Raw genomic sequence first — 13,860 nt, 5'->3', positions numbered from 1 at the left:
TCATCACCTGGTGCCTCTGTGCTAGAGAAGCATTCCACCCTTAGCCTAGTACCTTTATGGTACGTAAACGGATCTCTTGTTCACGTACTGATACGCCGGACACTGGTACAGTATATCGAACATGGATTCGCGCTAAGGGAACTCTTGGCCTTACCCCTAGATTAACCCACACATGCATGTAGTATACGAACACATGTGCATCACGTGTGTAAGCCTAGTTTAGGATATCCTACCCATTTGTGTCTAGATTAGGCCGTAGTCCATCTTCCAATGGCTACGATCGGTCCTAGGTACACAAACAAAGTCATGAGTCAAGATCCTCTCTCCACTCCGCTAGATTATGGTTAGGGTTGATGCCTTCAGGTAACACTGATAAAATGTGCGAAGATTAAAAAACTTTTCCTTTGGGGTTAGGATGTAAATCCCATTCATTTCCAAAGATCTCATAGGATTAGTCATTCATGATCCATCCGTTGAAAGCAATCTTATGCTATCTCATCTCATCTTGATCACAGATTTTCAATCTTATATTATCTGATTTGACTCGTGTTTTCATCTCTTTTAGAGAGTCTTTGACTCATTTATCCTTTAGTTGGTGTTAGTGGAGTCTTTGACTCGTGTTTCTTTTCCTTTAGAGAGTCTTTGACTCATATATCCTTTAGTCGGTGTTAGTAGAGTCTTTGACTCGTGTTTTCATCTCTTTTAGAGAGTCTTTGACTCATTTATCCTTTAGTTGGTGTTAGTAGAGTCTTTGACTCATGTTTCTTTTCCTTTAGAGAGTCTTTGACTCATTTAGCCTTTAGTTGGTGTTAGTAGAGTCTTTGACTCGTGTTTCTTTTCCTTTAGAGAGTCTTTGACTTATATATCCTTTAGTTGGTGTTAGTGGAGTCTTTGACTCGTATTTTCATCTCTTTTAGAGAGTCTTTGACTCATTTATCCTTTAGTTGGTGTTAGTGGAGTCTTTGACTCGTATTTCTTTTCCTTTAGAGAGTCTTTGACTCATATATCCTTTAGTTGGTGTTAGTGGAGTCTTTGACTCGTATTTTCATCTCTTTTAGAGAGTCTTTGACTCATTTATCCTTTAGTTAGTGTTAGTGGAGTCTTTGACTCGTATTTCTTTTCCTTTAGAGAGTCTTTGACTCATATATCCTTTAGTTGGTGTTAGTGGAGTCTTTGACTCGTGTTTTTCATCTCTTTTAGAGAGTCTTTACTCATTAATCCTTTAGTTAATGTTAGTGGAGTCTTTGACTCGTGTTTCTTTTCCTTTAGAGAGTCTTTGACTCATTTATCTTTTAGTTGGTGTCATTGGAGTCTTTGACTCGTGTTTCCGTTTTTAGAGAGTCTTTGACTCATCTGTTTTATTTGCAGTATTATTAGAGAGTCTTTGACTTCGTTATCTCATTTCAGTGTTATCAGTTGCTCTTATTAGAGAGTCTTTGACTCGTTTATCCTTTAGTCGCTTTTATTAGAGAGTCTTTGACTCATTTATTCTCCAGTTACTGTCATTAGAGAGTCTTTGACTCATTTGCTCTTATAATAGTATTATTAGAGCATAGTTGATTTGCCGTAAGTGTTTGATAGGTAGAGAGTTCGTTTCGAACTACGTTGGCTTGATCCTCTTCCACGAGGTACGTAGTGCAGCTTGGGATCCACATCCCAAGTCCAGCCAAACCTTTAAAAATAAAAATTTTAAATCTTTCAAAGTTACAAAAATATTCAAACCATTTTGAAAAAGATCTTCCTCTAGAGTTAGGAGTATGTCCTAGCTGTTTAGGTAGTGTTCTAGAGTTAGGAGTTTGTCTTGATTTGTATTGATATGGTATGTCCTGTCGTGTGAGTGTCCCTAGAGTTAGGAGGCCTCGAGTCGATCGGTTAGACATTTAGTCGAACCGATGGCTAGACTAGGCATATAGTCATCCCGTGGTTTTCATTAGGTTGCACGGCCTAGTTACACATAGGATTGTAGGAACCACCTGCATTAGCTTAAGGCTAATCAATCTGCATTTAGTTAGGGCATATAGGATGTCCTAAAATCCACCATTCATTGGAATTTAAATAATAGTTCAAGAAGCTTTAATAACTAGTCCGGTCTTTTAGATCGAGTCTAGGATAGAGGTCTAGGTGTCTTAGGCATCATAATTTTGAATAGGGCATCGAACTACGTGGGCTCCGATTCTTCCCGAGGCCGGGATACGTAGCGCAGCTAGGATGGATGGCCATTCTGGTCCGAGTCCAGTCCTGCATTAGAGTTAGGACTTGTCTTGTCCCGTCATACATAGCATAGATTTGTGTCTCATGTTTTGATATGTTTTCTTACTTTCTTGTACTGATACTATACCTTTGGTTGTAGCTTGCATGTGCGTGTCCACCAGAAACTTAGACACCCATTAGGCATGTCACTCATAACCTAGCTTTGCTTAGGTGACACATTTTTCATTTCATTTTACGTGTTTATTTCTCCATTCTCAGGAAATGCATGCTTAGGTAGACGATTCCTGAGGATTGTTCCCATTTCACATGATTTTTACTCAAACTTCTTTGGAATTAATGAAAATGGCATAAGAGACCAAGTGCTTGCACTCGGGCGAATTGGGGGTGCTCTCAGACCTTCCCCATTCGTAACCAGGCACGAACCCATATATATTTCTGGTTATCCATTGCACAGAGGATTTGATTTTAGGGTTCCATGGCCTATCCATGGATGGCGACTCTGAGTTCTTTTTAGGTACATCTCGGTTTCGAGCCCTGGCTCCTGATCAGGATGTATCTCATTCGTTTTGTATCGCCACTCGTGCTATGCTGTGAGGGTGGCATCCGTTTCGAGAGTTCCTTGGCAGAGCTCTCCTTCACATTGTGGAGATCTTAGAGGATTGCTGTGGGGACCTCGCGTCCCTCGCCGCACTCGTCCTCTCCGGATCGGGGTCCACAACACCCCATTTTGACCGGACCTTAAAAGTCCCCAAAATCGAATAAAAACTTCAAAAATCGAATGAAATTCCCAAATTCAGAGTCCCAAAATATCCCGAAATTAATCTCAAAAATTCCTGAAGGATTGGGCCCAAAATGAGAAGAAGGCTTGAGTTTTTAGCATCTTATTGTGCGTATTCCTGGGTACAAATTCCCCAGGAGGTTGTTAGTATTCTCAGGGATACCCTGCAAAATTTCATGGCAATCGGGCGAAAAATGTGAAGAAAGACAGGCGAAGTTTGTGCAATAATCAAAACTGGGTTGTGATAGGGTATGAATTATCAAAGCTTGGTTGTGTAAGCAACCCCTATTGGCCTTTGGATCAAATCAAGGGGTCAGGATCGTTTGAAGAGAAGAAAATTTTCACCCCATTTTTCTACCCGGACCCCCCCCCCTTTTAGGATAAAAATTGTCGCAAAATACACTAGGTGGTGGCTGTCCATGGAGGATGGGGGGAGGAAAAATTTAAAAATTTCCCTTTATATGCATCGAATTAGGGTTGAAAGGGAGAGCTCATTTTCGTTGGAGAAAATAAAACAGAGAGAGAGAAGCAGAGAAGATAGAAAACCTACCCCATGTCCATCTTCTCCGGCAAGCTTGCCGGAATCTGGCAAGCCTATCCCACCTCCATCTACCATTCTCCACCTTCATCTCCATCTCTCCACCTCCACCTTCTTCTTCTACCCCTGTTCCCTTCTCTCAAGATCCTAAAATCATCTCCTATCAAAACCCATTTCAAAACCCAAACCATTTTCTCGGCCATCCACCTCCAAATCCACCGATCTCTCCCCCATCTAGCTTCTTCATTTTTTATTTTTTATTTTTCTCTCTAACATTCAGAGAGAGAGAGAGGAGCAGAGAGAAGAAAATCCTTCTTCTCCGGTGAGTTGTGCCAGAATCCGGCACCCATTCCATCTTCTCCGATCCAACCTCACGTCGGCCACCATCACCAACCCCATTTCCGGCAGACCACCTCTTCACAAACCCTCCTCTTCCCACCTTGCTCGACCTCCATTAAAGACCTCCATCATCGCAGCCACCACGACCTTCATATTCTTCTCCCCCTCCATTTTCTACCCATGTTCCTCAAAACCTTCTCCTAAACCCCCATTAGATCCAGATCCATCACCACCAAACCCACCACCACCTTCACAAAACCCATTTCGTTTTTTTTATCCCCACCATCATAGCCACCGTACCCCCCATTAAACCCATTTTCCCCATTCCAACATCAGCCATAATCCCCATTCCAGCAACCCTCTTCTCTCCTCTCCATCACCATTTCCTCCTGAAACCCTAGAATCCGACCTCCGGCCCCATCTCCGGCCAGCCCATCCCCATCTCCTCCGGCAGATTTTGCCTGAGCACCCATTCCGGCCAAGCCTCCACCCCAAACCCACTTTGGTTAGAAACAGGGGGATTCCCATTTCGTGGAAAACACAGAGAGGGGGAGGGGGTCTTTTCCCATCTTGCAGAAAATTAGAGGGAGCTAGGAGAGGTGGAGGAGAAGAGTTGTGCATCCGCACCTCCAGCCTCCATTTTCCGCCACCACCCGATCTCGGAACATCGACTCCGGCGAAGAATATTCACTCAATTTGGGTAATCTCTATTCCTTCCTTTCTATGTTTGTTTAGTGGATGTGTTGGTTATTTCCTTTACCCCTTTTTGGGTAATGTTGGTCTAGCTTGTTCCTCTTGATATCTAAATCAAATTTCTATTGGTGAAAATTTTCCTTCGAGCACTACTTAATTTATATTGAACCATTGTAACATTCTGTTTCTTTTGATGCCCATTGTTTTCATCTGAACTTTGTTTAGACCTTGTATTTCATAAAAAAAAAATTGGTTAAATTTACATCCAAACCTTAGGCAATGGCACTGTAAGTTTTGGTGTTGTGTTCATGTAACGAAAAGGAAAATCAGGTCTGGGAGGTGACTTGAAGGTCTTATAGATATTTGTGTTAAGCTTTTAGAGGGAAATCAAATGAGGTTTCTGTGGTTATTAAAATAAAGTGTGGTCCATAATCAGTTGCATTAGTTATCAGTCTCAAGGTTACTATGATAAGTCACTCTGGGTTAACTTAGGTTTTCCTAAAGAAATGGCATCTATATTATCATTTTCTAAATAACTAGAGTGCGGAATATCGGCTGTGTTATAGCGTATAGCAAGGCAGTGCTTATGTCATTACTTGGTTTTGATGATGATAACACTCTCAAAGCCCATCTCTTAATTGCAAGTTTTCCTTGTCTGCACGAAAGTTTATGGTATAGAGACCATCTTGGTAGAATAGCAGAGAAAAGTATAAACTTCCACTTGGTCTTATTTGGATTATTGGAATGATAGCATTTGATGTAGATGGAATGTACCAAATACCTTACAGGGGAGATTTTTTCCTTTCGGGTATATGTTGGAAGGGAAGCATATGAAGAGTTTAGTAGGTCCATTATGGTGATTTGTAACATTGGGGTCCATATGACCTTGCGTTTGTTTCACTTAGACCCACCTTTCTTAAATTTCAGTGGAGTGTGTTGTGATGACATGAGTCAAAATTTGATGCCATTCGTAAACTGTCAAGAGGAATTCTTCTCTCTCTTCCCTCAGAATCTGATGTTAGTATAACCCAGTATCTATAGGCGTGGGTTAATAAATTGCTGCCTCAATTTGGATTATTTTGAAGCTTTCCTTTTAATGACCCTTGGTGGCTGTCAATGCTCTCCTTTTCATTAACTATATCATGCCTTATTAATCTAGCTTGCATCCTGATGGGCTCATTTGGAGGATAAGGAATTGGGATTTGATTACTTAATTCGGTTTTCACTTCCAATGGTCTTCTCAAATATCTATTTGAATGATATGTGTATCAACGATGACCCCCGTCCTTAGCTTCGGTCAATATCTAGTCTCATACTTTGTATGAATTCGCTTTGGGATTTCCTAGTGTGTGTGTATCTAAGCGATGTATGAATGGAGTTGGGCTTCTTGAATCCATTTTATTACAGTGTTGATTCTTTTGGAGCCCCGGAAGAGAGAATGGCTTTGATGAGTCCCTTTTCTTCCTTTATTCTTATTCCCCTCCAGACTTGAATTTCATTTACGATTCTTTGAATAATTTTTAGTCATTAGGGGCTTTCATTAGAATCTAGAGTTCCACTGGTATTTGACTTACTCTTTGTTTCTCGAAATTTTCAGTCGGTTCAGGCTATGACGGAATGCTTCTTGAGCCTATCATTTCCCTTCCTGCCTTAGAACTTTCACAGGTTAAGGGATTTCTACATTCTAGGGTTGTTCATAGGGTCTAGGAGTCTATCTTACCATCATAGAGTTTAGGAATCTGTCCTACTCTCTATCATAGGGTTTAGGAGTCTGTCCTACCCCCTATAGAGTTTAGGAGTCTGTCCAACCTCTATAGAGTATAGGAGTCTGTCTTACCCTGCTAGAGTTTACTAGTCAATCCTACTCTTTATAGAGTTAGGGGTCCATCTATCCTCTATAGGGTTAGGAGTCCATCCAACCGTTATAGAGTTTAGGAGTCTGTCCTATCCCTTCATAGAGCTTAGGATTCTATCATTCCATCTTTCAGAGTCAGTCTTTGCTTGTTCCTAGGCTTCATAGTTTAGAAAGGGTTCCGAACTACGGATGGCTTGATCCCTAGCTGAGGGGTACGTAGGCAGCTCAGGCTTGCAGCTGGCATCCCGAGTTCAGTCACTACTTCAAAAACTTCTATAAGCTTCAAAATCTTTCAAACCTTCCAAAACTACAAAAATTCTTCAAAATAAACTTACCAACAATTTTCAAAAGATCTTCCCATAGAGTTAGGAGTCTGTCCTAGACATTTGGGGGTGTCATAGAGTTAGGAGTCTGTCCTGAGTGTGTTGCTTTGCCGTGTTTGGTCGTGTGAGTATCTCTAGAGTTAGGAGGCCTCGAGTCGTGGTCGGCTAGACACTTAGTCGATCCGATGGCTAGACTAGAACGCACTTAGATAGCCCATGGTTTTCCTTAGGACGCACAGCCTAGTCACACATAGGGTGTAGGGTCCACTTGCATTAGTTAGGGCATATAGGGAGTCCTAAAAATTACCATTCACTTGAACTTAAGTAATAGCAAGAAGCTCTAAAAACTAATCGAGTCTAGTTGATCGAGCCTAGGATAGCGGTCCTAGAGGGTTAGGCATTGTAGTTTAGCATAGGTCGTCGAACTACGTTGACTCTAATTCTTCCCGAGGCCGGGATACGTAATGCAGCCAGGATGGATGGCCATTTTGGTCCGAGTCAAGTATCATATTAGAGTCTTAGGGTTTGTCCAGTTATGTTGTGTGTGGAGTCAAGTCGTGCTGCGTATTTTGTTGTGTTTTCTTACTTTCATGTGCAGACCCTATACTTTTAGCTTTAGCATGCATGTGTTTGCTCATCAGAACTTAGACACCAATTAGGTATGACACTCATAACCTAGCTATTCTTAGGTTGCCTGCCTTTCATTTCTTTTGTGTGTGCTTCTTATTCATCTCCGAGACATGCATGATTAGCTAGACATTATCTCGGAGATATTCGTTCCCATTTCGCATAATTTTCGCCCAAAACTCTTCAAAGTTAATAATAAATGGCATGAGAGACCAGGTGCTTGCACTTGGGCGAATTGAGGGCGCCTAACCCCTTCCCCATTCGTCATCAGGCACGGACCTTTTGTATCTCTGGTTATCTGTTGCGACAGAGCACAGCATGGGATCCAGGGCCCACTTCCTTGGATGGCGACTCTTTCTTTCTTTAAGGTGTGTCTCGAATTCGGGCTAGTCCCCGAATCGAGAGGTATCTCACTTTTCATCGCCGCTCATGCTGTGAGGGGCACTCTTTTGAGAGTTCCTTGGTGGAGCTCTCCTTCACGTGGATGATCTAAAGACTTTCTGGGGGCTCGTCCCCCCTCCTCTCTCGGATCGGGGTCCACAACGGGATGTCGGTTTTGGTTGGTGTGTTACCTCATAAAGTTTTATAAGATTGGCAGTTCCCCCTGGGACACAACCTATGCCTTTCACCACTGACACTATGAAATCCCAATAGGCAAAACAAGAGGGGGTGAATTGAGTCTAATTAAAAATCTCTACAATTTGTAATTTGGTTAAACCCTAGAAATTAAAATTGCAACTAGCCCTTGTTAATTTATAAATGAATAAGTAAAAGATATTACCACAATCTTGCACAAATGAAAGAAGAGAGAAAGAGACAATGTACACGAGATTTATAGTGGTTCGGTCTATCACAAGACCTACTCCACTCTTCACGTCCACGCGCGAGTTCCACTATCTCGATCCTCCTTCAAATGGCCGGATCAATGAGCCAATTACAATGATAAAGCTTCTCCTTTCGTGGGCCGAAGCGTAGAACCCTTTACAACCAAGCTTCTCCTTTCTCAAGGGCCGAAGCATAAAAACCCCTCTCACAAGCTTCTTCTTCTATAGGGTTGAAGCGTAGAAACCATCTCCTCAAACAAGCTTCTTCTTCTATAGGGTTGAAGCGTAGAAACCCTCTTTACAAAAATGGAAGGAAGAAATAAATAAAAGCTCTCAAGTCTCTTAAAGGCAAATACAACTCTCAAGCTCACTAAATCTCCAGATGATAGAAACTAGATGCTCCTGGAGACTCTCTTGACAAGTAATGGATGCAAGTTCAATTGCACAAGAGGTAGAAGATGATTCCTGTTGATTTTGAAAGATAAAGCTCAAAGATTTGATAAAATGATGTTTCAAAATGTTAGAATGAAGGTCTTTTATGGTGTTTAAATAGCCCTAAAAGATTTATGACCGTTTGAGGGCAATACTGTAATTTATGGGTTAGGTACACCTACCCTGCGCAGGCCCCAACGGCTCTTTTGCCAGACCGGGGCTGTCGACCAAGCTACGGATATCGCCCACCCTTATCGGGCGCCCTTTTTTATTTTTGAATTTCGAACATCCGCGGTTGCCCGCCGAGGGCTACCTATTCGATAAACATTTTGGCTCAAAACATAGAGCAGTCGACCGAGCTCACGCAGTCGCCCGCTAAGGGCTTTCTAATTTGAAAATTATTTGGCTCGAAAAATATTCCTCGGTCGACCAGACCTTTGCGGACGTCCGCCAAGACCAACCTGGATATTTTCTGGATTTCCAGAAAACGAATCCGCGGTCTACCGGCCGCTAAAATTCGAGATGTCCTGGAATTCCAGGTTCTATCCCGCGGTCACCCTGCCTAGCCCGGTCAACCGGCCCTACTTTAAAAACTTGGTTTTAAATATTTTGTGCAAGGGACTTTGGGTCATGGTCTTTGGGCTTTACATATGTGTTTTCAAATACATTAATGCACTTGAAAAAATGGTTTTAAAGATGATTTGAAAACATTAAAATATGCAAACACTAAATGCCAAAAGGACTCCAATGCATTCTAAAAACTAAAGAACCTTGAGTCTTCTTTTGTTTCGATCTTCTTGATTGCTTGCATAGCTTTCTCCTTATCTTGAGATAGTCTTCAAATTTGATCTCGCACTTGTGGTTCCCTTGATTCTTCGATACATCATACGACTTGAAGGATGACCATCAAGACTTGACTTTCTCCAAGACTAGCTCTTGTTCTTCTTGCTTCAAGTGTTGATATGAATGTAACCTGTCTAAATCACAACACTAGCAAGAATATTAGCATCATATAATCAATTTGAGTTTGTAGATCATCAAAACGTAGGTATGGTTGAACCCTTGGGCTTACACACTAAAAGAGACTTTATGGTCAGTCGTTCTTTATTTGCATTCATTTGTTTGAAAGTTGGTAATAACTTTGAAATGATATAATTCATTTGTTTTAAATTTAGTAATAACATTGAAATGATATTTCCACTCCTTTGTTTTAAAGATGACAATCCTCTCTTCATTTTACACCTGTTTAATTAGCTTTTTCTTTGATGAACCAATCAAAAACCTTTTTAGTGAAGTGAGTGGGAGTCTGGATAATCAATTCAATATGTCTTAACTATCAAAAGCTTTTTTCCCATTGAAGTCCACAGCCACACCTCACTTTCTGGCCCAGTTGAGAGAGAAACTGCTTGGAAAACCACTACCAACTCCAACTCAAACCGAAAAGGACTTCCTATGGATCTCCCACTGGCCTGCCACAGAACTTCGTGAGGCTGGAGTTAAGTTCGTGAAGTTAGACAATATTGGCATCAATGACATTAAATTCAACAACGGTACTCTCAGCCTCCCCTATCTTGACGTGAATGATACAATGGAAACCATGTTCCTGAATTTTATTGCCTATGAGCGCCTTGACTCCAGAGCAGGATACCAAGTGATTTCCTACATGTTTTTCATGAGCACCCTTATTCGATCAGCTGAGGATGCGAAATTGCTTGTGTCACACTGGATACTCCCCAAGTCACATGTGAGCGAGGTACAAGTGGTGAATTTCTTTCAGCAGCTCGGAGATGGCATTCGAATCGATCCGGCAAGTAATCTGACCCAGGTGATGGAGTCGCTGCGGGACTACCACATTAAGTACAGAGATAACTGGAAGACAAAGTGCAAACGATTTGTTAAGGATTCGTTTACCACTCTCGTCAATAAATGCTGCAAGAGCCCTTGGACTATCATCTCATTCTTAGCCGCAGCAAGTCTATTGGCCCTCACCAGTGCTCAGACTTACTATGCTATCCACTCTAATACAAAATACAAATCCAAATGAATCTGCTACGCCTCCCACATCCTTGGGATAGTGCTTTGTCTCAGTTCTATGCATTTTTACTATCTCTTGATTCGTCTTTTCGTATGTGTGTGTGTGTGTGTGTTTTTTTTTTTTTTTTTTTTGCTATCGACTTTCTCTGGTCTTCATATCATGTATCTTCTGCATTATCATTTCCCCAAAAGGAGATGGTTGTTTATCTATCTATTATAATTATAATATTACAGGATGGGGGTTTCACTCTTCATGGCATCCTCATTCAAAAAGGCATAAAAAATATAATTTTAGGATTGTTTCCTATTTTCTTTTGGAGATGATAAATTCGCACCCCTTAGTCCCTTGAAGAAACTGTTGGTAAGATTCAATCTCTCTTTTTCAAGGTGCTTTCCCTTTTTTTACTTGAGGTATGTTTTTTTTTTTTACTTCAAATCATCTCCATAGGATCTGTTTGTTGAGGTTTCTATAATGTGGAGTTTCTTTTTCAGATTGGAGGGTTAGGATCATCCTGAGATGATTTAATGGGTTGCATCTTATTTGAGTGGTGGTCCATCAAATGAACAATTTAGATCATTTTAAATCATCTCCATAGGATGATCCTAACCCTCCGTTTGTTGAGGTTTCTATATTGTGGATTCTCTTTACATATATGAGGGTTAGGATCATCCTAAGGAGATCATTTAATGGGTTGAATCTTATTTGAGCGATCAGCAGTGGCCCAACAAATTAATGAATGGTTTAGATCATTTTAAATCATCTCCATAGGATTATCCTAACCTCCATTTGTGGAGGTTTCTATAATGTGGAGTTTCTAATCAGATCAGAGGGTTAGGATCATCCTAAGGAGATGATTTAATGGGTTACATCTTATTTGAGTGGTGGCCCATCAATTGAACAGTTTACATCATCAAACGAATGGCCCATTCCTGATTTGTCTGTATGATCGATCAGATGATCTGGAATGTCCACCTAGCAGGATGTACTATAGATGATACATGTTACAAAATTGGCAAAAGCCAACCAATTGGTCGGTCAAGATCATGTGAAAGGGTACTTAATTCTTATTTTATGTAGGACCCATCAGAGGAACGGTCCGTATCATCCAGTTCGGGTTCGGGTTCTGGTTGACTTTTCCCAACCCAGGTTGCGTTCAGGTTGGGTTCAGGTTCAGGTTCAGGTTGGGGTTTGGCAACCCGTCCCGAGTGAAACCCGACTTTTTTTATAATTTTTTAATTTTTTAAGCTTAAAAACTCGGGTTGGGTCGGGTTGAAGTCGGGTCGGATCGGGTCAGGTTGAACCTCGTCGGGTTAGAAATCGGATCGGGTTCGGGTTGGAAAATGGGTTTCTTAGGTCGGATCTGGTTGGCTTCAACCCGACCCAACCGAGCCCGAGTTGCACCCGTAGACTGTGCATTTCAAAGATTGTAAAATCCAGATTTTAACTTATAAAATACAGCCTTTAGCTTATAAAAATCAGGTTTTAGCTTGTAAAATCTAGGATTGTCCATGTATCCTTATTAGACCTGGCAAACGGGTGGGTCGGGCCGGGTCAACCCGCGAGTGGTGCGGGTGCGGGTCACACGGGTCAGAATTTTGGTGACCCGCATTTTTGCGGGTCAGAAATTTGATGACCCGCGGGTGGGCTGGGTTAACCCGCGGGTCACCCGCAATTATAAGCAAATATAATATGGGATTTAAATTCTCCTGATTTGACGTGATTTGACCGCACCCAAGTTTTTCCCGTAATTGTAATAACTCTACACATGTTTGTCGTATTTTTCTCGGATGATCCAACACTGCTGAGGGCACTCTCACTTTTTTAAAGGTATGGTATGGCCCACGCCATCGGATGATCCAAACCGTCCATTAGATGGGCCATAGGCAAAATAGGTTATACTCCAAAAATCATTTACATCTGATGATTTTCCAAGAGCTGATAACATTCTCCAATAAATTCTTAAAAATTACTTTAAAATGCGGGTGCCCGCGGGTACCCGCGGGTTGACCCGGCCCAACCCATGTTTTTGCGGGTTGGGTTGCCCGCGGGTCAAATTTTGGCGGGTCACTAAAACCCAGACCCGTGCCCGCAAATTTGCAGGTGGGCCGGGTCAACCCGCGGGCATGGGTCGGTTTTGCCAGGTCTAATCCTTATGGAGACTTAGAAATATTTTTTTCCTTGCAAATCTTTCCCGGAAAATTGCTACAATCCAAACTAGGCTTATCGCCTAAGACCTGCTTGAATTACAGGAACTTTCTAGAAAAGTTTGGAAAAGAAAAACTTTTCAGGAATTGCTTAATTTTTAATTGTTTGGATTACACATGAAAAAAAAGTCACTAATGCAATTCAAGTTTTCTTTAGAGGCCTTTAATTTATAATGATCTCTCTCTAAATAAGTCAATGCCCATATTATTTCTCCCTACGTCACGGTGGGGAATTTTTTCCACAGGAAATGTTTTTCTTGCAATCCAAACAGGACCTAAAGGCTCTGTTCACTTGCCTTCTTGAGAAAGGAAAGGAGAAGAAAGTAAGCCGAATTTTCCCGTGATTGGACATGATTTGACATTTTCCGCCGTTCACTTATTTTCTCGAGAAAGCGGAATTACACAGGTGGAACATATAAACAATGACATGGAAAACCAACTTTCTTGCACTTTCCCTCTAAATTTTCTCACCAAAACGGTGGGAAAATCACTTTCCTGAGAAAACCACTTTGCCTGCATACTTTCTTTTCCTTTCTCGGCCAAGTGAACAACGGAATTTTCTCACAAAAGGAATTTTCTCACAGTTTCTTTTCCTTTCTTTTTCAATTTTTCACGTCAGATTCTTTTTCTTTCTTTTCTTTTCCTGCAGCTAGAAAACAAGTGAAAACGATCCATTCCAAAAGTCATCTGCCAAAACTTTAAAATTCCTCACCGACCTCCAAAAGGAGAGAGAAAACGATCCACGTGTTCTAACTTCACCGAAAAGGCAGACAAATCCCAACCCTTGGATCACTATTGGATGAAATGTGAAATTATCCAACGGTCAGTATTCAAGGAGCGTAGAGGAGATATGAAACCCTAAATTCGAAAACAAGCTAGGGTTTCCAGAAATTTCCAAGCTCACGACTTAACATCGACCGCTAAAACAAGCGTTGCGAAATCCTCGCCGTGTATTAAATGTAGACGGCTGGATTATAGCGGTTGATTGAAATCATTGGATA

General features: G+C 41.4%; 1 protein-coding gene across 2 annotated transcripts in view; it reads left to right on the top strand.

Moving 5' to 3' along the window:
- The window catches only part of LOC143880423 (UPF0481 protein At3g47200-like), a 146,690-nt gene extending 135,735 nt beyond the window's left edge, over positions 1 to 10,955 (top strand). For both annotated transcript variants that reach the window (XM_077383419.1, XM_077383420.1), the window contains exon 4: positions 9,981 to 10,955. In XM_077383419.1, coding sequence (XP_077239534.1) covers positions 9,981 to 10,664 — 684 coding nt within the window. In that variant the 3' untranslated portion in view covers positions 10,665 to 10,955. The remainder of the gene's footprint in view (positions 1 to 9,980) is intronic.
- The last annotated feature ends 2,905 nt before the right edge of the window (positions 10,956 to 13,860 follow it).

Source organism: Tasmannia lanceolata, unplaced genomic scaffold (assembly GCF_043159265.1).
Source record: "Tasmannia lanceolata isolate RefF3 unplaced genomic scaffold, GAP_Taslan_0.1 ptg000006l, whole genome shotgun sequence".
Classification (NCBI taxonomy): domain Eukaryota; kingdom Viridiplantae; phylum Streptophyta; class Magnoliopsida; order Canellales; family Winteraceae; genus Tasmannia; species Tasmannia lanceolata.
This window is presented reverse-complemented; position numbering and strand designations above follow the sequence as displayed.